The 27,650-nt window shown below is 41.3% G+C and overlaps 1 protein-coding gene across 1 annotated transcript in view; it reads left to right on the top strand.

Moving 5' to 3' along the window:
* LOC136677411 (neural-cadherin-like) overlaps positions 1–27,650 on the top strand; it is a 261,783-nt gene that overhangs the window by 126,871 nt on the left and 107,262 nt on the right. The window contains exons 8-15 of the mRNA XM_066654931.1: positions 705–847; positions 7,563–7,735; positions 12,045–12,213; positions 14,963–15,133; positions 15,632–15,804; positions 17,844–18,011; positions 23,456–23,705; positions 26,992–27,119. Of these exons, the coding sequence (XP_066511028.1) occupies positions 705–847; positions 7,563–7,735; positions 12,045–12,213; positions 14,963–15,133; positions 15,632–15,804; positions 17,844–18,011; positions 23,456–23,705; positions 26,992–27,119 (1,375 nt within the window). The remainder of the gene's footprint in view (positions 1–704; positions 848–7,562; positions 7,736–12,044; positions 12,214–14,962; positions 15,134–15,631; positions 15,805–17,843; positions 18,012–23,455; positions 23,706–26,991; positions 27,120–27,650) is intronic.

The following is a 27,650-nucleotide window of genomic DNA, read 5'->3' as shown; positions in this document are numbered from 1 at the left end:
AATGGGCATGGCTAACCAGCTGTTAAACATACGTAACCTACTGATATAATTTAAAATAGGATGTCATACAAATTAGTTTCCATATAAGGAGTTATACTGAAGATAAATGTAATAATACTAAAAACAAAAATTCAATCGTGAGAGTGGGAAGGACCTTTTTAAAAATTAAAGAGCCTTGACATTTATATGAAATGTGTAATTTGAAACAGAAGGAAGCTTTTTGCCAGAACCATTAACATCCCCTATGTTTTTCAGGGTGATTATTCTAACTTGTGTCTTATTTACAGTCCACCTGCACTGCTCAGGTGACAACCTTCTTGCTCAAGCATGTGTGCAGTTATTAGATATTTTTCCTCCTGGTGCTATTTTTCATCAAGGGATGTATGATAAATTGAAAATACTTCCCTCCTGACTCACACTCCCCTACAACTCCCCGCTCCCCTACTTCACTTAAAATATTTACTTTTGAACTTTAATTGAAGTGTGACATATGGTGCATGCACTCATTAAGGCTTAAGTGAGCTCTTCAGCTCTTCAGGAAACGCCATTATGTGTCAGGAGTGGCCCCAGTACACGATTCGCTCATTTTCACGCTCACACCCACCTTTTATTTATTTATTTTTTTGGTTGCTTCTCCAGAGACATGCTGATGTCTCCCTGTGTGTGTGTGTTTGTGTGTGTCTGTGTAATCTTTCCCCATTCAGATATCGCACTTTTGTCTCAGAAGATGCTGGACCTAATACCCTGGTTGCCACGGTGCTGGCCAAAGACCCAGATGGCGATGGAATCACATACAAAATCTCATCAGGAAATGAAGAAGGCAACTTTGTCATTGACAGTCAGAAAGGTGAGCCGACCCTCTTACTGAAACGATGCCCATCCCTCTATCTCCCCCTCCCTCTCTCTCTCTCTCTCTCTCTCTCTCTCTCTCTCTCTCTCTCTCTCTCTCTCTCTCTCTCCCTCTCCCCCTCTCTCTCTCTCTCTCTCTCTCTCTCTCTCTCTCTTCTTCCCCATGATTATATTCATATCTCATAGTTAATCACTGTTTCTTAGCAGACCCCCAACCCTACATTTAGCTTTTGTGACTGAATTAATTTTTTGTTGACACTTAATTGTAATCATACACCACACTGCTGCTCAGTCTCATTCACTGCACATTTTTTCTACACAGAAATACACTTGACTCCATCAGCTTTCCACTGACCATGAAACTATTTATTTCCCTCTGAATCTGTATATCGAATACAAAGCTAATAAGATGCCTATTATATTGACTCTTAGTCGTGATGCAAACAACAGCAGGTGAGATTGTGAAACTGTTAATTAGGTTAATAACATCCTTAAAATGCTTTGTTGAATTCACAATTTTATACCTGCTCTGCAGTGAAAGACACGGATTCAGTCTACACTATTTCAGAGCGCACAGTTTGAGGGCTTGTGTTTGCCAAGGTGAGCAGCTAAAGGCTTTTTAATTACCCGTTATTATACAGGACATGAAAGCCCTGGAGAGGTTGCAGAGATGGCAACTTGTGGGATGTACACAATAGATTTCATTATGATGTACTCTGTAAATTATTGGCAGATTTAGTGTGAATTTATTTCATCAGTCTGAAAGAATGTGCTGCATTAATGATGCCATTGCTGATACAAAGGAATCAGAATAAGGCTTTAGTGGCCAGGTGTAGTTTGCACATACAAGGAAGTTGTGTTTGGTTACACAGTAGCTGACAATGAACAGTGACAGACAACAAGAAGTGTACAGATTAATGACATACACAGTACATGCCCAAATGAGACCTGTCATATATGCACACACACACACACACACACACACCGGAAAGAAGGTATAATGGTATACCCTGTGGGGTTGGGGCCGGCACATCAAATACGACTATTCGTGATGTTTCTATTAATATCTTAGCGATAGCACAGCACAGAAATACAGTTAAAACACTTTGTGAATGTGCAGAAGCTGCTCTTTCGATCGCATGTTATCATGACTGTACACGATACTGTGCATCCCGAGTTACGAGCCTATGAATAAGCTTCAGACACGCCTCCTCTGCCTCTCATCGTGTCTCACTGGTGAATTCGCTTGATTTTAAGGCTCTGATAAAACTATTTCCGCAAAACAATTCATCCACACGAGTAAAGGGATGTTTTCACAAGAAATATAACGATTTTCTAAAATCGGATTTAAGTTTTTCAGGGTTAGAGACAGATTATCTCCTCATAAAATGCTCTCTTAAAGTGAGAGCTAAGACTGTGGGCAATATATTATAATACAAGTACTTTAAAGGCGAATTTGAGAAAATTGAGAAAATGTCCTTAGACCCCAAAGAGTCAGTGCAGCAGCGAAAGAAAAGGCAAATCAACAGGTTGAAATGATATGAATAAGTTGTGAGCTGGTAGTGCAACAAGATGCGATGGCTTGAGGAAAAAGCTTTCCTGCCATCTGTTTTTTTTTTTTTTTTTTTTTTTTAACACAAATTCGGTTGAAACTGTCCAAGAGTGTGACAGTGATCTTCTTTGCACCCTTCCTGGTTCAGGAAGTGTGCAGGTTGTGCAGGGTGGGCAGGTTGACACCAGTGGTCTTATATGCTGCAGCTAGTGTTTGGTGGCAGAGCTGTACCAGATTGATGGAGGAGGTGATGATGGAATTTATAATAGCTGTGTAGAACTGGACCAGCAGCTCCTAGGGCAGGATGAATTTCTTAAGCTGGAAGAGGAAGTACATACTCTGTCAAGCTTTGTTTGTGATGGTGTTGATTTTGGAGCCCCACACTATATCCCAGGCTGTCATTTTATAAAAACATCTTTAAAAACATGAAAGCGAATCTCCTGAATGGAATAGGACTTGTGATGAAGACAATGCGTGAATGCAGTTTTTACTAAATATGACTTTTTAAGTTGTTTGGACGGGAACAGAAAACACATTAGCTTCAAGTTAATGGTCATTTTGACTGGAAGTAAATTTACTGAAAGGGCAGTATTTGACATTTGGTCAGTACTGAACATGAATAACCTCTGAGTGATGAGCCAACAGTGATGCTCCTAATTGGCTTGCAATGAAATTTGTTATAGATTAATGTGTATTGAATAATGTGTTTTCCTTTTTCTGCAGTCATTCTGTGGATGATTGTGGAATGATTATTACTCTCTTCAGGTAATCTATGCATGTCTATAGCAATGCACACCCCAGCTTCCTGAGCAGAGTGTCTATCTCCTTCTTCGCTGCCTATCCCACCCTTTCTCTTCTGCGAAGATCAAAGCTCCTTTTTCTATGGCTTGTCAGATCTCGGCCTCTCCTGAAATTCTCTCCATCATTCATTAGGCTCTCTCTCGCTCCTCTGTTCGAAGCATTCTGCCAGGGCCAAATGGGGCCGTTAATTCGACTGTAACTCACAGAGAAATGTGTTTGAGTTAATGCCGCTTTAAGAATTCAAACCGTGGAGTCAATAAGATGATCAGGGCTGTAGTATTAAAGGCATAAATACAAAGGGTGCATCTGGCTGGGTGAAGGACATATTTACCAACGCTCGGGGAAATGTTTATGCCGATAATCAGCCAGATCATCTCCAGTACACTGCACCTGTCAAGATTTTTTTTCCCTTTACTCTTTATTTGTGGTGTTTTGATTTTCTTTTGTTCTTGGCCCAGCAGGCAGCACAGAGTTAAAAGTAGTTCCATCGTCTTGGAGCTTTTCCGTTGTGGGAATACATGAATAAATGAAAGCGAATCGGTTGTGGAGTGGGGTAGACAGGCTGTTAACATTGTCTGATGGCTTATAAATTGACTAATTACTGTAGATACATCAAACTCCTAGCAAACATGCTTGCAAACAAGGCTTTTCCTTGTCTTGACATCAGGTTGCACAGATTATAGGATTTGAATGAAGCAGATTAATTCACGAATGTATTTTTTATGTTGGATCTTTATGATGAGTATTCATTTTGATCATGTTAGTTGTGAAAAGAGCATCTTTACGTCATCCATAGCCTTGAATTTCTCTGTACAGAACCACAGTGCAAAAAAAATTCGCATTCCTTGTATGGTGTTTTTAGAGCCTTTGCTGGATTCTGATTGGTGTGGATTGAAGCCTTATATAACTTGGCTTGACCGCTTTCTCCTGGGCAGCTCTGGCTTTGTTGGAAAAAGAAGGGGTTTTGTTTTCGACTTCTTCTTTAGTGTTGTGGATTGGGGGTGAGATGTTGATGGGATCTGGCATGGGACAGGACCCAGTTGCCTGTCCCTTTCCTCTTCTTCATATGAAGCGACGTTTACCCATCCGCCCCCGGACAAACATCTTCTCCATCTTTGATGTTTGCTGATATGTGCTGGCTGCCTCATCTATCTGCATCCTGCTCCATGCGGGGGGTCACCCGCCACTAGAAACCTCGCGCTGGAACTGGAAAAATTGATATGCAGGCACACATATATCCTCATGCATTAAGCCAAGTACTTTATTCTGAGCTGTGGAGGGCATTGATAAATGTATACATAATCCAAACATGCTCATACACAGGGGTGAATACAGGGGTAACTTACACCACTATAACTGCCCCTCCATATGTGGTAATGTATGTATTATTTATAAAGATGTAAATGCTAGAGACCTTTCATTTGGTGCTTTCATTCCATTTGAAACCGAAGGCTAAGAGTCCCAATGGACAGAATTGGCCACAATTACTCAGCAGGATTCTACTCAACCTAGGTGTCTGTTTGCTAAAATAATAAAACAAATAGCATTGCCCTCCAAGCATGTTGCGCTGTCCAGTGGCATTGTGTTGGCAACATTTTTGAAAAGTGTATTTACTATTTCGCACATATTTTGGGGGAAGCATGCTCTAGCCTTTACCCTCCCAGAGTTAATATTATTTTATTGTAGAAAAACAGCATTGCTGGTTGCAGTACGCATTATATGCGCTCTTCTTTCACTATTACCGTGGAATTACAATGAATATGATATAAGTTTTAGTGTTAAATTAACAATATTGGATTGACCGTCCAATAGCCCTATTCCACCAATGACTAATGAAAAGATTTGCCCAAACTTTTGACTGGTACTGTATATAAAACAATTGAAATACCATTATGTATTTATAGGTCATAATATATATGTCCAGCAGCACTACTGTAATATAGCATATAAACCACATGGGAATGTTTAGTATAAAAACATAATAAACTGGCAAAGTTCCTGTACGTGTGCTGCCATTGTCACACTCTTATGATGTCATATGGCTGCAGTGCAGACAGACCTACTGAAAATACTAAAATATATAAATATATATTAGATATTGATATATTAGAGTTAAATTAGATATTTAGCTCACTGCTTTATTGGGTAAGAGAGAGAACAACAATGGCAGCCTATTAGTAAAATATATATATATATATATATATAAATAAAAGTCTATTTCTTATATTAGTAAGTATTTCTTAGTTAATAGAGTTTATTTGAATGGACATATCCACCATATTGGAGTCCGTTAGTCTTGACAGTTAATGGCGTGCCAGCTCCATAATATCACTTCAGGGACTTTTAAGTTGGAATGGCCTAACTGTGCTAGAAAATAAAAAGGAGTAAGTCGGTTTAATTTAGCAGAATTTAAATACAGTTGCTAGCCTGGTTTGTAACGTTAGCATGAACTCAAAGAGGGTAGCTTAGCAGTGTTTGACAAGGCAGTGAATGGAAGCTGGGGTATTTAAAATAGCACAACAACAAAGAATTGTATTGAGCTGTTTGAGCTGGAAATAAAATTAATGAAAAATGATCTTTGACATTTTTCCTGTGAAACAATGTATATGTGAATACTTCCTTACCTGCCCACTCACCCACATTCTTTACGATCCTCTACACTTTTATTCACTCACATATATGTCTTTTTACTGTATTCAGAGCACACACACACACACCTGTTCACCTGTCCATGACATGTCTTATTATACAATTGCATTCCACTTGTTCTTTGCATTCACATATGTTTCATGCATAAAATTTCCAGAATGATCTTTGAATCTCAGTTTCAAAGCTCAGCTCTCTGCGTTCTGTGCAAGAAGCGAAAACACAATGTAGGTTCTAATACTCTAATAACGTAGGCCCTAAGTAATTGTGTGTGTGCTGTTTTCTGCATGTGTCAGGGAGCCTTGTGTATTTAACTGTTTGTTGCAATTGTATCTTGTACTGTCACCCACATACCGAGTACATTTTCGCAGGGATCTAGCATATATTGGCTTCTTACAGACAGCTGGTGGAGGCCCAACTCAGCCTATGGCATTTATAACCTGCAGTAGATACAGCTGTCTTTGTCTGTGTAACTCACACAGCTTTTCTACAGCTACACACACACACACACACATAGATGCACATTCCCTCATTTTGTGCCTCCAACCTCATTGCACTGTGACATTGGCTGGAGGAGAATAATTCAGATTGAATTAGAATTGATTACATGTTCTTTTTTTACCCTGCAGTTGTGCCACAAAAGCTCTAGCGCCATGCATTAGAATCAATTCAGGGCCCTGGGATGAGCGTGGCGTCTCCCGTGCCAGGTCTGTGTCACAAGCTGCGCACTTTCCTTTAATGTTTCCTCGCTGCAAGCTGCAGATAGCGGGCGTCCAGATTACGAGAGACGGTCTGAATATGAGTCGTCTGATGCAGCTGTGGGAGAGCAATGGAAACATATAGCAGTGCGTAGAAGGTCATGTATAAGCTGACTCCTGCTGCCACCAAAGATAAGATGCCACATATTTAATGTAGCTTCAGCCCACGCATGCAGTTATGTTAAAGATGCAACACATGCTTAACATTACAGTTGCACGGAATTTATAGAGCAACGCTTACAAGCGAAAGCTTCCTACATTTTATAGTACTACCATCCCCATTGCCGTCTCCTAATTCGCTGGAAATTCTTCCAGCTAGTCAGGTTCAAGAAGCCACAGGCATGCTAGCCTTGCTAACTATAGCATAAAGTGCAGTGCCCTCCACATGGTAGGCAGTACTCCAAGGACAGAGCTCAGGGTCAGACCACATATGTAAGCATAGCCAGCAACAGCATAGCCAACAACAGTATGAAAAAGATGAAAGTGTTGGTAGTGAAGGAGGGAAAACTGCTAATCATTAGCTCAGTCAAGATCACAGAAACTGTGAGAGATCTCAAGACCCCCAAAAAAAACGCAGCTAGAAGTTGGTAGACCAAGCACGTAGTAGTTCGTCCCAAGCTCAAGGTGACGGTAGGAAGGAGGGTGTGTGTGTGGGGTTATTCCACGTTGTTCATAAACACCTCTTATCTTTATCAGACAAGATTTAATTGAGTGCATATTGCATTAGCAGTGAATCGAAATTCTTGTTGCTAATTCACTTTGAGAAAGTCCCTCAGGTTAGACTGCAGCTGACCCCAGGAACTTGGAAAAGTTAATGAGTCACAGCGAGCCCACCCACACCCCACCCCAATTCATGTGAAATCTTACATATATATTTCTAATTTTTAAGGCTACACCTTTTCTCCTTCCCGTTATTCTGCCAGGAGATGCACATTAAAATCTCTCTCCCCTGCCAGGTCTGATCCGCCTCCGCTCCAGCCCTCCGCCCAAACTGCAGGGGGTGGAGTACGTCCTGAACATCACAGCGACAGACGATAACGCCTCTGGAGGTCCCCAGTCTCTCTCTGCAACAGCCCAGGTCATTGTGGGAGTGGATGACGTCAATAACAACAAGCCCATCTTTGAGAAGGTAAGTTATATATTGCTTGGATCCTGTTTGTGTATCTAGCCGTGAAATTTAGTGGTCAGAATGTAACGTAAAATAGAAGCGAAGACATCAAAGCTTTATGGATAACATATGAAGGGGTGTTAAGTACTTAACTTTTGGGATACGTTTCTACTCAGCTGTAAAAGTAAAGTTCCCACAGATAAAGCACTTGTGGGCTATTGATAAACTGCTTGTATATATATATATATATACAGTACTGTGCAGAAGTCTTAGGGACCGAAGAATATATATATATATATATATATATATATATATATATATATATATATATAACCAACACATTCACACACAGAATATCATTCATTCATTCATTATCTGTAACCCCTTATCCAATTCAGGGTCGCGGTGGGTCCAGAGCCTACCTGGAATCATTGGGCGCAAGGCAGGAATAAACCCTGGAGGGGGCACCAGTCCTTCACAGGGCAACACAGACACACACACATTCACTCACACACTCACACCTACGGACACTTTTGAGTCGCCAATCCACCTACCAACGTGTGTTTTTGACTGTGGGAGGAAACCGGAGCACTCGGAGGAAACCCACGCAGACACAGGGAGAACACACCACACTCCTCACAGACAGTCACCCGGAGGAAACCCACGCAGACACAGGGAGAACACACCACACTCCTCACAGACAGTCATCCGGAGGAAACCCACGCAGACACAGGGAGAACACACCAAACTCCTCACAGACAGTCACCCGGAGCGGGAATCGAACCTCCAGGCCCCTGGAGCTGTGTGACTGCGACACTACCTGCTGCGCCACCGTGCCGCCCACAGAATATCATATTTGAATAATTTTATTAGGTTTTATTCTATTGTTGGATGTTATTTATTTTTGTTTGTTTGTTTGTTTGTTTTTCTCAAATAAACACTTGCTGCACAGATACATAGCTTTTAAATCTAATTTTATACATATATATCGTCTGCAAAGTGGAGCGTTTGTGTGCCTAAACCTTAAGGAGCTCATACAAATGTTTTGACATACAGTGCAGATAGGTGAGTGTACCTAATTAACAGGTAACTCATTCAGTCTCCTTTTTTTTAACCTATTTCTCTCTGTGCCCTTTTTTCCTGGTGTTTCTGCCTCTCTTTCTCCTTCGAAGTGCTTCTTTACACCTCTCTATCCTCAAGAGAAGTGATTAGTGGGCCAAACTGCACTACTCGATCATCTAAGGCCTTTTTTAATTAAGTGCTTGAAATATCTGCCGAATCATCACAGGCCCACCTGCCTGCCAGTGTCTCAGATTAACGTGAGATGAGGGGGGGGCCTTGGGAACCTGCAGGGCTCCACAGGAGGTCCTGAGCAACCTTAGCGGTGTGATGAGGTGAGGAGGAGCTCTGTGTTAGTGTGTTAACACTGTGGAACCTAAGCTCCTCGGGGAGAATAGACGTCCCATTCGCCAGCAAGTGAGGTAAATTAGCGTCAGGCCTCACAGAAAGAGAGGTCAGCCCTCCTCCCTTAGGAGACCTCCGCTCCTGCTCAGACAGCAGGGAGCAAGGGAGGCTTTTCTCAGCTAAAGTGGCAGAGCTGCTCCCACAAACACGGCTGAAAATCTCTGAAGCTGAAATTCCCCCCAAAAAAAGAGAAGAAATAGCGCTTTCGCACCACTGCGCAGTTTGACAGCATTTTCCCCTTCCCTCTGTCCGGTGCTCCCTCCTTCCTGCTTTTATTTATGTCACAGATTTTGGCCAGTTTGTGTCACACTGGTTTTTATCCCTTTTGTTATGTTTTCTTTCGCTCCTCTTTTACTCGTTGGTGTCTGATTTGAGTGGATTTTTCATCTGTCTGTGGATTTGTCCTCCCTTCACTGCTGTAACAGCTTCCATATATATATGTGGAGGTTGTGGGTTCAAGTCCAGCCCCAGGTGATTGTCTGTGAGGAGTTTGGTGTGTTCTCCCTGTGTCAGTATGGGTTTCTTCTGGATGCTCTGGTATCCTCCCCCCAGGGTGTGTTCCTGTGTGGCGTATATATATATAGACAGATAAGAGGAAGACAGAAAAAAGAGAGATGGTGCTTTTATGTTGCATTAGTGCCTTCAACTACCACCTCAAAGTCCCCCCCCCCACTCTGCCAACCTTCAATTCCTCCCCAACTCCTTCCTTTCCAACCCTCCAAGCCTCAAATGCTAAGACCCCTCTGGTGTGAGTTCCTGGCTGAGAAGCAGGTCCATCTTGTGTATGTGTGTGTGTGTGTGTGTGTGGAGAGCGAACATCAGTGGCTGCTGGCATTCCCTGGGAGCCAAAGCCTCTCCTAGGCCCTGGGCTCGTTTGTGTTAGGGCCAGGCTTTTTAACAGCTTCTGAAGAGTGGAGAGGGCATGTGTGTGTGTGTGTGGGCACACGCGCATGTGTGTGTGTGTGTACAGTTTGAGGCCTGGATCTCACGAGAGCGTAGACTAACCTGACTGAATACAGAACACAGCCCTAGTTAACGAATGGCAGGATTAGAAAAAGGGGGACAGCAGGAAGAGTGAGAGAAAGCCCCTTGTTATTAATTAAGTGTCAGAAGTAGCCATCAAAAACATGCCGCTCAGGACCAAATGGGGAATTGTGTTGCCTTGTCCTTTTCATCTTATTTACTTATATGTCCATGGATTTATTTATGGCATCCTTCCACGCTCCCAGCTCTCATTTGAGGTGAAGAAAGTTGAGCCGTCTAATGATGAGGCCCCACACTTTCATTTCTTCTGACATACATACATCCACACAGACGAGGCTGAGCAAGGTGTGTGTGGTGGAGCATGGCTGAATTATCCAGGCTTATTCCTGGGGTCTTGAAGGGTTCGGTGAGATGGAATTGATTCAAGGATGCTTCAATTATAAAACACAGATGAATCTCAACTGAACGGAAACAGAGGGATTCATAAGCCACGGCTTTTCTCTTTCCACTTTTGCTCTTTGGTCTCGTTCTCTTTGTCCTCTCTGGTTTTCTCTTTCTCTTTCTTCCTCTCCCACATTCTCAACCTTTGCTGAGCCACTTTCATGTCTTTTCCTTTTTTTTCTATCTTTCTGGTTCTATAGTTCTCTAGTTCCATCATTAGGAATCGTCAGAAGAGTTATCTTTTATGTTTCTTTTGAAATTTAAACTTTTATGTAGCATTCTTAATGTAGATTTAATATAAAAGCATGGAGCGGCATGGTGGTGCAACAGGAAGAATCGCTGTCAAAGAGCTCCAGGGTCCTGGGGTAATGTTTTCAAGCCTCGCTTCAGGTGACTGTCTGTGTTCTCCCTGTGTCCACATGGGTTTCCTCCGTGTGCTCCAGTTTCCTCCCACGGTCCAAAAACACACGTTGGTAGGTGGATTGGCGACTTGAATGTGTCCATATGTATGAGTGAATGTGTAAGTGTGTGTCGCCCTGGTGACCGACTGGCGCCCCCTTGTGCCCAGTGATCCCTGGGAGTCTCTGGACCCACCACTACCCGAATTCGGAACCCCGAAGCTGTTTAGTCTTAGATTAATTAAGGCTGTAGTGATAAATTCATGTGTTATTTCAGCTAACAGCTACATTGGCTCGCATCTCGCTTAATGATAACTGCGAGGGGGAGGACCATTTTACCCACTTTGCTGGTACGGACCACGCCCGTAGAGGCTGAAACAGGGAGGTGAACTCAGAAGTCTTTGGGGAGGAGTTCAGGGTGGCTTATGAATGCGTACGAAGCCGAACCCCCCCGTTGGATAAATGAATATGAGAAAAGGATGAAGGCGGGGTGGAGGTGGGAGCAAATTTAAAACAGGAGGCTCGGTGGGTTTGAAAATGGCCGAACACGTCTCTGAATATGGGGATCAGCAGGAATGACCCAGTGCGGAGGAGGGAGCTGACGTAGTGAAGCAGTCGAGTCGAGATCCATCTCCTGAACTAAATGAAGCGAGTTTGTCCGACGTGGAAATGACGTGAATTTGCGGGGTATATATAAGGCTGAGAGGAGGAGTTCGGGTGTGGTCCTACTCCCAAAATTATGTTATTACATAAATTCAAATCAGTTCTACTCTCTTGGAGTCCTGGTTGCAGATAGCTGTAGCATTCCCAGGGGATCATAAATGACACCTTATGGTGATAGGGCTGACACTTAGATGGTGGCTCCACTTTGCGCTGCTGAAGAGGTTTGAAGAGGTTTTCTTATGACAGCATTCTTTTTGCCTTAAAAGTCGAATTAGCTCAATAGCTTTGGATCGAATTAGCTTTGGATCAAATGATTTGTCTTATAATCTCTCTCTCTCTTTCCCTCCCTCTTTCCCTCTTCCGCTATGTCTCTCAACCAGTGTCAGCAGTATAAAGAGAGGGCATCTGTTGCAGAGAATAAGCCGGCAGGGACGTTTGTGCTGCAGGTGCACGCTGTGGACGCAGATGAAGGAGCCAATGGAAAAGTGACATATGGATTCATGCATAAAGACAGCACTGTTCCAGCCTTCAACATTGATCCCGATACAGGTACAGCAAACAAAACCCGAGCATTCCCTTTTCATGCAAAGTATATTTCAACAAAAATACCAATCAAATTCTAATTATTTCCATGTTGTCAATCATTTGATTGCCACAGGAAAAAAACGAAAAAATGAAAAACGGAATAATTCAAATAATAGCACAGATAAGCCGAGTTCCATCAGTCCTTTGAATAAACCTGTTAGACATGATATATTAATTGTTGACAAATATAAAATGTCACATATGAATTTGTAACTCAGACAGTGGTAAAGGGCATCTGGTTAATTTAATCTCTTTCGTTTACTAAGGCATTCTCTTTCCTCCCGCACCCTGTTTCTCTTTTTCTTTCTGTTCCCCTCTTTTTCTCGCTGTCTTTTCGTTTTTTCAACCCCCTCATTTGCCACTGGCACATGGAAGTCATCTACGCTCAAGTGTTTTCATGAATTCGAAAGTTCAGACTAATTCAGTTTAATCATAGCCTTTTAAAATGTGCCAGATCTCAAAGGAAAAAGAAAAGATAGCATTTAAACCCTTCTCTCAAGCCTTCACTTTAGAAAAAGCAAAGCTTTATGAAATGTAACTGTTCATTGGTCATCAATTTCCCAGTCTTTTAAAGAGGAGGGGAGAGAGAGGATTGTGTAGAACGTTTGAAATGGCTGCTCAAATCGAAACACTTTAAATGTCAAAGCATTCGACAGTGATATAAAATCAGTTAATATGTACATGGTTCAACCATAACATTAAAGACACCTGCACTCAGTGTTCATTTCATCAGCTTCCCTTACCACACTGGGGCATTTGTAGCTCTAAAAGTAGACTGTAGTCCATCCATTTTTTGTATATTTAGTTTGCTGTGTCCTTCAGTGGTCAGGGCCACCACAGAGGAGGTGACGTTTGTGTTGTGCAGCATTCTCAGCACTGTAACTGGTGTTGCACTGGTGGATCAGACACATCAGTGCTGCTAGAGTTTTACAAAACACCTCGATGTCACTGTTTGACTGAGAATAGTCCACTTATGGGCAGCATCCAGCCACCACTGACTAAAATAAAACAAACACGGCCCCCTCCATCCCCTCCGGAGATGTGAATCTCCCACGGGTTGCCAGATTGAGCCAACCTGAACCTATACGAATGAACCCAAATCAAGTTAAAGAATTTCATTGCTGAAAAGTGTGTGCCATAATCAACATATTTACACAGAAGTGTGTACATTATTTCACTACGCTAGAGAAAGGCAAACAGTCACAGTCATTTTTTTCCCCTGTATTCTCCTGCTTCATATTTGACTTTCCATTTCCACCTTAAATGGTTTAATAGAAGAGGCTGATTTCATCTTCCTTATTGATTGTCCCCTTCCACTCTGAATGTCATTTTAGGAGGCAGATGTCGGCTTCTTATTCACAGTTTTCATATTCAAGCGTTTCGTTTCATCATAAATTGGTCAGTTTACAAGGCTTTATGATTCTTATTTAAATTTCTGTTCCACATTCACTATGTGACTATGTGAGGCTGAAGATAGCTTTTGAAACCTAATCTTAATCCTCACTTTCTTCATTAAAACACATTAACCTCAGAATTTACACCTTTAATCAATACATATACATCTGTATTTTGTTTGTCAGGAATTACTTGCGTCCCTGTTCAAGTGAAAATTAGCTCACTCAACGTCTGTTTAGTAATCCACCCGGGCTCATCTCCATCTTTCAATTACATCGTCAGTATCTGCTCTGGTTTTACTCATAAAGCTTTTTAGACGGTTGCAGAGGTTTTTAGATCTGATTGAGTCTAATAATATCTCTGTTTGCTTGCTCAGCTCAGAGTTTTTGTTCATTTGTTTTTGTCTGCTATTGTGTATAATACCTGGCAACGTGGGTTTGGCAACCATACTAATTGGGCAGTGGCTGGGATCAAGAGCCAAAACACAAACAGTTTTCCACTTTGGAACATGCGCTAAACACACATAAACAAGTTTCTGGATACCTGAACGTCTAATGTTTTTGTCCAGAAAATGATAATTAGTGATTTTGTAAAACTCTCCTTTAAAACTTCAGCTCTTCTGATTATGGCACATACTTTTCAGCAATGAAAGTTCTAAGTTCTTTAACTTGATTTGGGTTCATTCGTATAGGTTCAGGTTTGCTCAACCTGGCAACCCGTGGGAGATTCACATCTCCGGAGGGGATGGAGGGGGCAGTGTTTGTTTTATTTTAGTCAGTGGTGGCTGGATGCTGCCCATAGGTGGACTATTCTCAGTCGAACAGGTGTTTTGTAAAACTCTAGCAGCACTGATGTGTCTGATCCACCAGTTACAGTGCTGAGAATGCTGCACAACACAAACGTCACCTCCTCTGTGGTGGCCCTGACCACTGAAGGACACAGCAAACAAAAATATACAAAAAGAGTTCAGCCGAAGCGTTGAAACATTTCCGTGAGGATGTGATAGCACTCAGCCACGTTAACATTCAGATACAGATCTTGGATGATTAATTCTTGACCACTTAAGCCACTCCACCTTATCTCAAATAGACTTTACCGCAAGTGCTCATCACTCCATTGAAAACATTTGCCCCACTCTACAATCAAATGCAATCATATGCCCCTCTAGCTGACACATGGCATTGAACATGGATTGACCTTATGCACTGAGATTATCCAAATTATACACGTACCACTTAACATCTGTGTAAAGCAGCTGAACTCTAATCATACGGTGCCTCTTAAAAAATGTTTGTGATTTCTACCGATGCTGTTGTAGGTGTGATTGTGACTGCGAGGAAGTTTGACCGTGAGCGCCAGAGGGAGTATGCAGTGACGGTAACGGCCACAGACCAGGCTGCTGACCCTCTCATCGGCATCTGCCAGCTCAACATCCTCATACTAGATGAGAATGACAATAGCCCCAAGTTTGAGAACCTGCGCTATGAGTGTGAGCATTGTGTCTTTGTATTCGTATCACTACACGGAGGACACGTTTGTCTGACAAACCTCCTTTTTTGATAAACGCGACCCGTGAATAAGAACATACTTTACACTTCAGCGTTCTATTGTTACTCTGATAAACTCTGTCAAGAGTAAGGACTTGCCGGTTTGAATTCTGTTATCAATGACCTTGCGCAGACACTGCATCCAACAATAAAAGACATCTGTGTACTTTTTACAGTGATGGAAGAAGTAGTAGCTCATAGTTAAAGACCCATGCACTGAAAGCTCCTTTAGAGAACCAAACATAGCCTTCTATGGCACCACTCCAAAGAAGTCTTTTTTAGCAGCTTTGTTGTTAAGAGTGAGAAGTGTGAACTGAATGATATTATTGTTATGATTTGATGCATATGCTGTAGGCTAGACACACACCCACACACACACACACATATTTCCCCCATGTCTCTGATTGGGATAATTTGTATTCTGCTCTCTGTTCGGACAGACTTCTTGCGAGAGGACACCATGATTGGCACCAGTTTCCTGCGAGTGGCTGCGCATGATGATGACTACAGCACTAACGCAGCCATCACTTACTCCATGTCTAAAGAGCAGCCTGAGTACTTGAGGGTCAACCCTGTGACCGGCTGGGTTTACGTCAACCAGCCCATTTCACAGGTCAGCATCTGGTGTCACGCACACCCAGTCCTGCTCTTGTGGAGCGTCTGGTATGGGGTAGAAAGATATGGATCTCCAGGGGTTAGACAGAAGATGGATTACTCTCTCACTGGAGACAGTAATGACAAATAAAGGGAAAAAATCTATGTGTTCCATACCTCAGCAGGACACTTTAGAAATATGATCACGTCTTAGATTTGGTTTATAGAGAGTTTGCTGTGGGTTTTAAGGCCACCGCACACCGGACACATCACGCCACACACAGTGCATCATATTGTGTGGGACTGGGCAGCACAGCGTGCAGAGGATATAAAGTGTAGCTCTCCTAATAAAGTATCACAGTGAGCTCATTTTACATTTTGGACTTACAGATTTATTGGTATACAACTTTTAATGTAATTTTCTGAATATTGTCATGTTGTGCACTACATGACCACGGCTTTACCAACACTTGGCTTTGGCTGTTGTGTACTTCATTCATTCATTCATTATCTGTAACCCTTATCCAGTTCAGGGTCGCGGTGGGTCCAGAGCCTACCTGGAATCATAGGGCGCAAGGCGGGAATACACCCTGGAGGGGGCGCCAGTTCTTCACAGGGCAACACAGACACACACACACATTCACTCACACCTACGGACACTTTTGAGTCACCAATCCACCTACCAACATGTGTTTTTGGACTGTGGAAGGAAACCGGAGCACCCGGAGGAAACCCACACAGACACAGGGAGAACACACCACACTCCTCACAGTCACCCGGAGCGGGAATCGAACCCACAACCTCCAGGTCCCTGGAGCTGTGTGACTGCCACACCTACCTGCTGTGCCACCGTTGCGCCCTTGTTGTGTACTCATGCAGCTTTTTCAGTTCATGTTGCAGTTGTTTTTTATTTTCCTCAGTATTTTTCTTACAGTGTAGTGAGACTCATACCCCCTTCGTGTTGTAGAAATAATAAAAGTGGAAGTAAACCTGAGCCAGGTTAAAGATATCTGTTGTAGTTGTTATTTTGCTTTAATTACATTGAGGAAACAGTGTGATAAAACTGAGTTTGTGCTGGTGGTTTTGAAGAATTGATTCATTGACATTCCATTATTAAAGGGTTTCATGTCAAAACTCATTAGAGACCATTAGAAGACCATTTTTTTAATGTTGAGAATATACTTTACAAAATATCAATACTACATTTTCTGTTAATAAACGTAAAGTATTTCAACATATTGTAATTATAACATGCTTTATATGGCTTCATTAATAATGCATTTATAATATATGTTATGGTTTTTGGAAATCCATAACAACAAGCTGAATTGTTTTCAATGTAAATGAAAGTGAGCTGGAGGAAGCCAAGGATTGTGTGTGTGTGTGTGTGTGTGTGTGTGTGGGTGAGAGAGAGAGAGAGAGAGAGAGAGAGAGAGAGAGAGAGAGAGAGAGAGAGAGAGAGAGAGAGAGAGCATGTGAGCAAGAGAGTATTAAACCTGTTGATAAGAGAGCACCTTTGAGAAGGAGTCTCAGAAAGAACAGTTGCCATGACTACCAAGGGTGTACAGTGAAGGGTAGAGGGAGTGTGTGTGTGTGTGTGTGTGTGTCTAGGTGTAGATGTGTATGCGTATGTGTGTGCGTTTGCTTGCATGTTCATCTGAGGAGGTCAGCTTGAATTTGTTTGGCTGTCACCACATCACTCTGCATGCTCCCTTCTGTTTATACAAGCCTTACAAGCCTAAGTGGCACATCCACAGGGAGTCCAGCAGACACTCTTTATGCTAACCGGCTAACTCACCTCTGACACACATGTCCACTGAGCTGATAACCTGCGCAAAGCTGACTCTGTTCATTACGCAGGCAAACTAACCACCATTTCAAGTTGTGATTAAACATAAAATTAGCTGCCTAATTAGCCACTAGCATTATTTCTTTAATTTTGACACAATAATTTTGAATGATTAGCAATGAGGATTTTTTGTTTTTAGCTACAAACCCAGAGAAAGGCTTGACCGTGGATCAAATGTAACATGCTCTGCTGGTTGTGTTTAATTGCAGAGAACCTACATTACCAGAGAAATCATAGCCACGGATGGAGGGAACCAGAGCAGCTCTGTGGAACTGGCTGTCACCATCACCAATGTAAAAAACCAGCCACCACAGTGGGAAAAGGACAGCTATGAAGTGATCATTCCAGAGAACACTGTTAGAGACACACCCGTAGTGGTATGGACCCCTCCCTTGCTTTTTTATATCTCTAAAATATGACCAAAGTTATACAGTTCTCTGTAGAAACCACCTGAGTAGATTGTGTAAGTCGTATCAGTATTTCCCTGGAAGAGAACTGTTATTTGAATAAATACAAATATCAATGCAATATATTGTTATTTTTAAGCCTGTGAGTTAGCATAACCACTAAGAAACCTCCCTTTGAGGCAGTCTGCATGGTATCTACAAATCGTGATTACCACCCAGCTCTTGTTTTGGGTAATCAATACTTCATTAGATCCAGCAGAAGACCTCGATCCTATTTATTTTTCTTTTCTATGGTTCTTTTACAAGAAGAAATGCACAACATAAACAGTTTCAACTCCTTAAATACTCAGAATGCACCTTATTAATAACTAGTGCTATCCTAAATACCATTTTTAGGGCTCAGGATCTTCGTTGGTGATATCCTGCATATATTTGAAGCTTTACCCTGGTGGGGACGGTAGTGTTGGCGGATTTTGTTGAAAATTTCTGAAAATCAGTATCCATCCACAGGCTTTTTTACTCACAACAGTGTGGCTTGATTAAAGGTGACATTCAATATTGTAAGAAAAAAAAAATATATATATATATGTATATAATTAATTTAGATATAATTTATAATCCATCCATCCATTATCTTTAACCCCCTGGAGTCTGAGGGGTTTTCAGACACCCTGGTGTAGTCTGACATGCCTTGATTGTTTTACAAATTGTACGCATCTGAGAAAAAATCATTTCAAAGTGTTACACATGCATTTTTCAGAACTATCTCTGCAACAACAGTGTTGAATCAGTAAGAGTGTCATACATCTACATTTTGATTAAATTTACTCTAAACTTAGACTTTCCAAAAACCTATTTTCAGAAGTGCTGATATACTGTGAAAAAACACATTCTAAACATTCCTCACCGGGACCTTTGAGGTCAAAACTTTGTGAACACGGGTCTTGGCAACACACTGCTGATTCTACTTTTCATAAATTGTATGTAATTTTATACTTAGGACATAACAAATGTGAGGTGACACTCTGTTTTTCTCAGTCACTGGCTCCTACGTTGCATATGTATGAAGATAGGTGCGAAAACCGAGGTGCGAGGTCCCCACCCCACTGCCTAATGAATGGCCCATTAGCTGTCACTGCCACAGCTGTCAAAAGAGAAGAGACCAGAGGCAGAGTTTATCACAGTTTATTTCAAAAAAAGAGAACTAAACAAGCAATAAAAACAAAAAAATAAATAACTGGCATGAATTAAAATAAATGGAAAATGTGTTCACATGTAAACATAGTGATAATATACTAAAGATAGTCATACTGTATATCCTTGTGTGTGTATATATGTATGAGTCAGTTCAACAAAAGATGCCAGTCTCTAAAACAGTTTCTGTCTGGCTGCATGCAAAGGTAGACATCACACTGTTCACACTTCCATGGGGTTTTTGCATAGCACACAGCTGTTCAACAAGCTCTTCCATGAATGCCTTGTGGGTCAGGCTGTCCTGTTGCATAAGGTGTTGTGGAGAATGTAGGCATTGGTAGCAGCAATGTCCAAGAAGTGAAGAAACAGTTTTCTGTACCACTTCAAAGTTTTGTGCTGAGTTGTGTACTGCAAAATGCTAAACTTACAGAGCAGATGTGGAAGGACCATGTGTTTACACGTTGGTGGTTGCAGACTTGGTTGACGCCGTCGTCTTTGCTTGGAGGTGGAGTATTTTCCACATTTCTGAAAGAAAAATAATAAGAAATGTGAGCAACTGTCTTCTGAGCAGTTACAAAGATTAGCTATACATGCCAACAGTCACTACAACTAATAATTTCTTGTATTTCAAATACAGTACTTACATATGACCTATGTATAGCAGTACATAGCATAACAAGCTACATAGGATGACACTATTACATTCACACAGGCCATTTACACATGACATTACCACACTAGGCTAAACATATACAGCCATAAGCCACACTTATGGTACTGGAGCCTCGCATGCTAATGTTAGCACTCTCAGCATGCACTCAGATTAGCAACAGGCTACACTTGAATGTCCCGTTTACACAACAGCAGGTTTTTTTTTACATTCATTTATGCTTTCATATACAAAGTAATACTTATTTAATTTATTCTTTATTTTAATTTATCCGGAATTCGCGGAGTGTACACAGTGAGCGCGAAGCGTGGGTTTGTTTCATTAGAAAGGAAATATTTCACTTACCCTTCACAAAAACCCTCCTTCGGATCAATCCGCATCTCAAAATAAATCTTTCTTCGTCACTGTCCTCCCCGCTTTCGTCAGATGAGCTGAAATCCTCTTCATTTTCCAGAACAAAGCTCTCCTCCGCAGTGGCTCCAGCTCCCGTGAGTGCGACATGACGAAGCTCCACGTAAACAATTCCGCGACATGTGGCTCTGTGTTTGGGCGTTTTCATGCAAATTATCAGCCAATGATCCTCCACTAGTAGCTGCCGAATTACCATAGTGTCAACATATGAATGGCAGAACGCGTCTATGGGCGGAACAAAAAAGCTTGTGCCTCAAAAATGTGCCGGTTGTTGTTTACGCTTCTCTCACAAGAATATAAATATATATATCGTTTCATCCTATATATAGTTGGAAAGTAGACCCTTCAAGGTTTCCGAGGTATGTTGTATTTTTTTTTTAGGATAAAATCTCGCAGAGTTATATACGTGTTTATGTGGAATTTCAATTTTATCCCGCCGGCGGCATAGCTTATCCAATTCAGGGTCACGGTGGGTCCAGAGCTTACCTGGAATCATTGGGCGCAAGGCGGGATTACACACTGGAGGGGGCGCCAGTCCTTCACAGGGCAACACACACACACACACACACACACACATTCACTCACACACACCTACGGTCACTTTGAGTCGCCAATCTACCTACCAACGTGTGATTTTGGACTGTGGGAGGAAACCGGAGCACCCGGAGGAAACCCACGCGGACACTGGGAGAACACACCACACTCCTCACAGACAGTCACCCGGAGCGGGAATCAAACCCACAACCTCCAAGTCCATGGAGATGTGTGACTGCGACACTACCTGCTGTGCCACCGTGCCACCCATAATTTATAATACGATTATTATATAATGTATATAATATATATATATATAATTCATATGATGTTCTCTCACTATTTACTAGCTCTCCAGTCTGTTTGTATTTATGTGTAATGAGACTAATGTGTTTACAAACCCCACACAGCAAATTCACCGCTGTTAAATCAACACTATTAGTGTTAAATTAACACTGAGAGTGTTGACAAGTTTACATTTGAACACTAATGGTGTTGATTTAACACTGGTGAATTTGCTGTGCAGTGTCAATAAATGAGTAAAAAACAAAGTGGCTTGGTCAGACATGCTAGGCTTCCTCTCTCTCTGCTCACGTCAGAAAAAACGGCAAAGAGCCCTTTAAATGTTGAAAACCATGAAAAGAGATGTGAATATTTCTTTATTCCTTCTCCATAGGGGGGTAATATTGACTTATTTATGTGATTTCCAATTATTTTGATAGGAACCTACTGGTAATGTCTTCTAGAAAAATGATAGAATATTGCCACAACAGCTTTAGCAAGGTCAGAACTGATACTGGCTAATTGACCTACCCACCTGTTCTGTCTTCAAAACTACTAGAATATGGATGGACAAGCTTTTCAGAACATTTTCAAACACATGATGGTCCGCTCTATGTACAGTTTTCTATAAAAACCCACGCTCTTCTTAGTATGTATTATAAATAGAGATTATCCCGTTCTTGAAGTGAGTAATTTGACATGTGGACAGAAAATATGAGCTGTGAGTTAGCTCGCAGAAGCTATGGTGTTTGTGCTGTCATGTTCTGTCAGTTACCTCAGACAGCCTCTGTTTTCTGCTCAACCATGTACACCTAGCTTCGCGCACAGATACACAAGCATCTATTTCCATTTCAATTAGTAGCAAGACTCAGCTGCAGCTATTTATTAGCAGCCGCCTACACCCAACTGCACACACACAAACATATATGTGCATATGGACACAGGCCTTCCTTCTATCTTTATTTGTGTGCTTGTAAAAGCCATGTTCCAGTGATCCTGAAGACTGTATTTGTCCAATTCCTTCATGTTACTCTCTGCCCTCGCTTCTATTTTTAAGTGAACCGCTGCATCACATTTGCTGGCCGGGGATTCAGCCAATCACTAGCCTTGGATTATTCATGGCCATTTACTTTTTTTCTCTTTCATTCAGTTATGGGTGCATTGAAAATTAATTTGGTGACTCTCCTGGTGCTCTTTTATAAGCTATTAAGGCCATTAAAAATGTAGAAGGATATTTTACTAAATGTAGAATGGCTTGCATAGGGATGTTCCATGGGTACGGATGAAGTCAAAAAAAAGAGGAGAGTCAGAGACAGTGACTAAGAAAAGAGGGTCCGCGGTCTCGGGTGCAATTGATCTGCAGTATAAACGTTAGTTTCCCCATTAGAAGAGAAGTCTGCCGGGTGTTTGATTGATCTAGTGTCTTGTTCTAGCTGAATGCTCTGATTTTAAACATGGGATTTTGATTAACAGGGATATTGCCAAGTGTTTGACTTTTAAAAAGAAAGAAGTTGAGGGCTTCTGTGATTGAGATGAATGCACTGCTCAACTCAAACATCCTCTCAATCATGAATACAAACTATAACGGCATCCCCCAGGCATGACTAATATGCATTAGTGGAGTTAACAAGTGTATTTGTATTTAGCGTATAGCATTAAACGGGAGTTGACGATTAGCATGAACCAACAGCAGCGAGGCTTCTTTGCCGCATGTGTTTGCGGTCACAAATTCCGTGATATAATATATGAAAGCATATTAAATATGCTGTGAGCGTAGGCGATTTTCTTTTTCATGGCTATGACATCTCTGTTTATTAGTGAGATTCACATTTTTTGCAGTAAATCTCATGGGTTTTCACACTCTCAATAATAACAAAATGCCTCATGAAATCCTGGCACTCTGCAAAGCGTTATCACAGCATTGGCCAGTGCTAGGCTCTGCTGCTTATTTAGATTGCACCATCCAGTTTTACTCAGTTTGGCTGATTTTGTGCAATAGTTTAAAAAACTACCAACATGGATGTTAAACATATACAGTATAACAACCTCCCAAATGGTGCATATGGAATTTGGAATTGCTGCATTCAGAGTCGAAAACTATGGGACATATAGCACCTATTAAGTGGCATTTTGATTGATAATAAAACACTGTTCAGACTTCCCACTATACATGTCTGTCACCCAATACCCTTTTAATTTGGATTATTATGACAATTATTATGATAAAGATATGGTGGTTCCTCTTGTTTTTGTTTCAGCTGAATTTGTTCCACCTTAAGATGGTGCCTTCTCTAACAGATATTTCCCATTCCATGTCCTTCAGACAGTCAAAGCCACCTCTCCGCTGGGTGATCCCAGAGTGACCTATAACCTGGATGATGGCATGGTCCCAGAGACCAACATGCCTGTTCGCTTCTACTTGACCCCTAACCGTGAAGATGGGTCAGCATCCATTCTGGTGGCTGAGCCGCTGGACTACGAAATCACACGCAACTTCATGCTCAGGGTCCGTGCTCAGAATGTAGCAGCGGTGCCTTTAGCTGCTTTTACCACTGTGTACGTCAACCTCACAGGTAGGAATGCCTGTTCGTGTCTCTATCTGTCTGTCGATCAAATGTATGTAAATGTAAACCATTCCATTTCAAGCCTTTCCCATTAATCCCTTAGCATTTCATTATTCAGTAATATTCTGTTATTAATCTTAAAACATATTACTGCATGACCACTCTATATTATTCAGAAGCCAATATGAATTAATATGTAGGTTATGTTGTTATGAGAGTGAGGAATTGAAGTGTGGAGCAGCATTTGGAAGTGAAGGAAATCAAGAAAAATGAAGAAAAACCACTGTATTCATTTACTTTATATAACCATGAAATTACACTTTGGATTTGGATTTATATGATTTGTGTACATTCATTGCCTTCGCGTGCCAGTTCCTTCGCAACCACAGACCCACATCTGTTTAATTTGTTTCACACCTCATAAAAACCAAAAGCTAATCCACCTCATTGTTTAATCCCATTGAAATCCTAATATACACTAATCCTGACTTCTAATCCACCTCAGTCCTACTCTTAGACCTTGAACTACCTTTACCTAATTTTAAAGCTCAGTAGCCATCATTCTTTAATATCCTATATCTTAGCACTCCGTTAGCTCTTTTCTGCTTCAATATTGCTCTGCATTTCTAATGCTGCGGGAAGTCTCTCTACCTTCCTCTGTAATTTACTGGCTCTGCCCCACAGCCATAATCGGGCTCAAGTCATGCATGAATCTCTCGCACTGTTCCATTTATGAGTACACTTTAATACTGATCTAGGATCAGCCTCCCCATCCCCGGCCCAATATTAATCCAATAAGAGTTTTATGATGAGGCTGGTTTTTAACTGCGCTTCCACACCTCCCTCCCCTCTCTTCCTAAGATGAGGCGGCTTGTCGGGACCAGGCGCCAATCTTTTCTGGAAAGCGCTCCATCATTCATGAGTGCACAGTCTTAAACACTGACATATAATTTATCCACTTTCTCTGCTCTCTTATTTACGCCCTCTTTCTCCAATTAAAAGCACAAGCAGTAGCATATGAAATGGGGAGTTTGCGAGGAGGGGAAGAGGAGGGGGTGGATGGGAAGAGGTCATAATGGATTTGGACCTGCTGTTTAATTCATGGATTACGACTTTGGCTGGGAGAAAATTAAAATCCTAGAAGTGCATCAGATGGCGATTAGTGCCCGGGATCGTTCGACCCATTAAAGATCTTGCCCTAAATTCCACTGCCCCGACTTTCCCTCCATTACCAAAGGAGGACTCACAATCCCACTTTTGATGAACCAAGCTCTCCGGCTGACTGTGTCAAAGTCACAATTTCACTTAAGTTCTACAAATCCTCGAGGCAAAATGATGAATTTAAGTTTGAGTTATTTGTTGTTGTTTTTTTTTTCACTTTTATTACTATTTGTTGCTTATGATACATTCACAGAATTTGGACAACACTTTGATCTAGAACGATTCTAAAGAGACTGCAATGAGCAAGTTTAATTAACTAATTTCTGGGGTGATAACTTTTGAACCACAAGAGATATTACAAATCTGATTTCAGCAATCAATTTCTGAGGTGATGCCGTCTTCTTTGATATGTTACATAACATCCTTCCCATTAAAAAAGCTTGCTCTTGATCCAATATGGTGGCTTTCAAGATGGCGGCCATGTATTACTTGCTGGGGTATTCAGATGTCATTTTCCCTGTTGTTTCTGAAATAAAAAGTAGTCCTACACTTTCAATTGCCATTGTGTACAACTAGTGTGCAATAAATAAACATGCCTTCCCTTGCCTTACTCAAGGGCCAGCCAGCACATGTGTAATTTATGATCACCACTGATTTCCTGTCCATTTCTAATGTAGTTTCTAAATCTATCTAACCACAGGGTACCTTTCAAAATATCCCACCGTGTTAGTAATATTATAAACTAATTTAAGATCTATTAGGTGGGATATGTTGAAAGAACATCCAGAGGCTTCAGAGGTCATCAGAAAGGAATGGAGGACTCATAATGTTTCCTCTGTTAATCATTAAATTGGTGTGATTATGGATAGTTTATGAAAACTGGTGCTTTTAATTACATATGTATGAGTAAGTCATGGGACCAGCCTATTTTTGCATGGCATTGTAGATAACACCCCTGAGTTCCACTCAGCAACACACAAAAGTAGTTCCTTTTACACCTATAAATGTTCTTAATGCTGCATTATACATCCAGCAAAATATTCACTTTAATGTAGTTCTCACTTAAAAGCTTAAAAATCTTAAAAACTGTGCTTTATTGGGTAAATTAACCATGAGTTTGCATGATTATTAAATTAGCTCCGCAATCCTAAAGGCCCATGTTGCCTTGCTATTTTTTTAAGAACATTCTTTTGTTTGCTACGTTTTTACAGCTCAGATTTACTTTGACACATTTATTGCTGTCTGCTGGAAAAGGCAGTTTGTACAGTATGTGAAGTAAGCCAGTAGGGCTGCTTTTATGTCTCCTTGCTTGATTTCATCTCTATTTACTGTGAGGTCAAGGTGTGATATTGAAGTTGGCATCTAAAAAGAGAAAACAACACGTCTTTGAAGTTGCTCTGTGACTCTGTTGGATGATGGTCTCTTAACCCGTGTCAACAGCTGCAGCTGAAGCCATGCAACTTCCAGAGAACGACTGAATGAGTCTCTGAGTTCAAGGTTGACGTCTGAAGAAGGGACAGCCATGTCTGTGGAAAATGACAGTTAACTTCAATGCTTTGCTGCTGTTTGTGACTTGAAAGCAAGCAAAAATGATTGACAGACCATAGAGCCCGGCACATTAGCAACATTCTGAGTGAGGTTTTATGACAGAAGGTTGTGCTTATGCAAGCTGCACTGATCTCTATGCTACACTATATATCCAAAAGTTTGTGGACATCCAACATGTGTCCTGAATGTAAGAATATCCATAATTGGATTTCCCAAGCCATTCTGTGTCTTCCTAAAGGCAAAGCTCCATTGTTCCTGACAAAGCTGTTCTGCTGCTTCACTGCCAATGCTGAAAGCTTTCACTGCCTTCTAGGCCACAGGTAGCATTGAATAGGGTGACCTTAGGTTCACGATTACCTGCTCCAGAGCATCTCCATCTTCCTTTCCATTTATTTCCTTTCTGTGGAGGTTACAAATCTGTATGTCCACAATTCAATAGCTGGTCAGAAGTTGGGGCACTCTTAAGTACACATCATACATAACTCGTGGTGTGTATATATAAATATATATCAAACATTTCTTTCCTTGAGCTCTTTGTGAGTGTTTGTATCTTTGTGTTCCGACTTCTTTCCTTTTTCATCAACAGATGTGAATGACAACGTTCCTTTCTTCACCTCCTCCATTTATGAGGCTTCGGTGACAGAGGGGGCAGAGATTGGAACACTTGTTCTTCAAGTGTCAGCCAATGACCTTGATCTGGGATTAAATGGAAAGGTGAGCAATGGCATTTATTATTTTCTGCCATCCATGTTCGGTTTGACCCAGTGCATTGTTGGTAAACCCATTCAGAGGCTTTTAGGCTCATTCACTCAATTATATAATTTCCTATAAAATTTCAACAAAGTGTCGTGGAAATAAACCTTTCACTGCTATCGAACTGCTCTAAAGAAAGTGGCCAAAATATTTTTTTCTTCAGTTCGCATTCTATAGAACCAGTGTATGGTGATAAACGATGCTCGGGCAGCCCAGACTTGTATAGAACTTTAAAAAATTAAATGATGGCCTTAGCAAAATGGATCATCTTGTGAAATTGGAGCTTATTTGTAGCATGATTTCTGTGACTGTAGTGCTTTTGTTATTGGATGCAATGTGATAGTTTCTGTGCAGGTGTGAGCAGGAATTCCAAATGCATTTCACCTGTTATGAGAACATTTGCTATTGATTTATGTAATGGAATTAGCAGTCTCAAATTACTACACATTTATATTCTAACAATGACTTCTTTGTTACACCATAATTAATAAT

This window comes from Hoplias malabaricus, chromosome X2 (assembly GCF_029633855.1).
Source record: "Hoplias malabaricus isolate fHopMal1 chromosome X2, fHopMal1.hap1, whole genome shotgun sequence".
Taxonomy (NCBI): domain Eukaryota; kingdom Metazoa; phylum Chordata; class Actinopteri; order Characiformes; family Erythrinidae; genus Hoplias; species Hoplias malabaricus.
The sequence above is the reverse complement of the archived record's forward strand: the minus strand, read 5'-3'. Positions and strand labels throughout refer to the sequence as shown.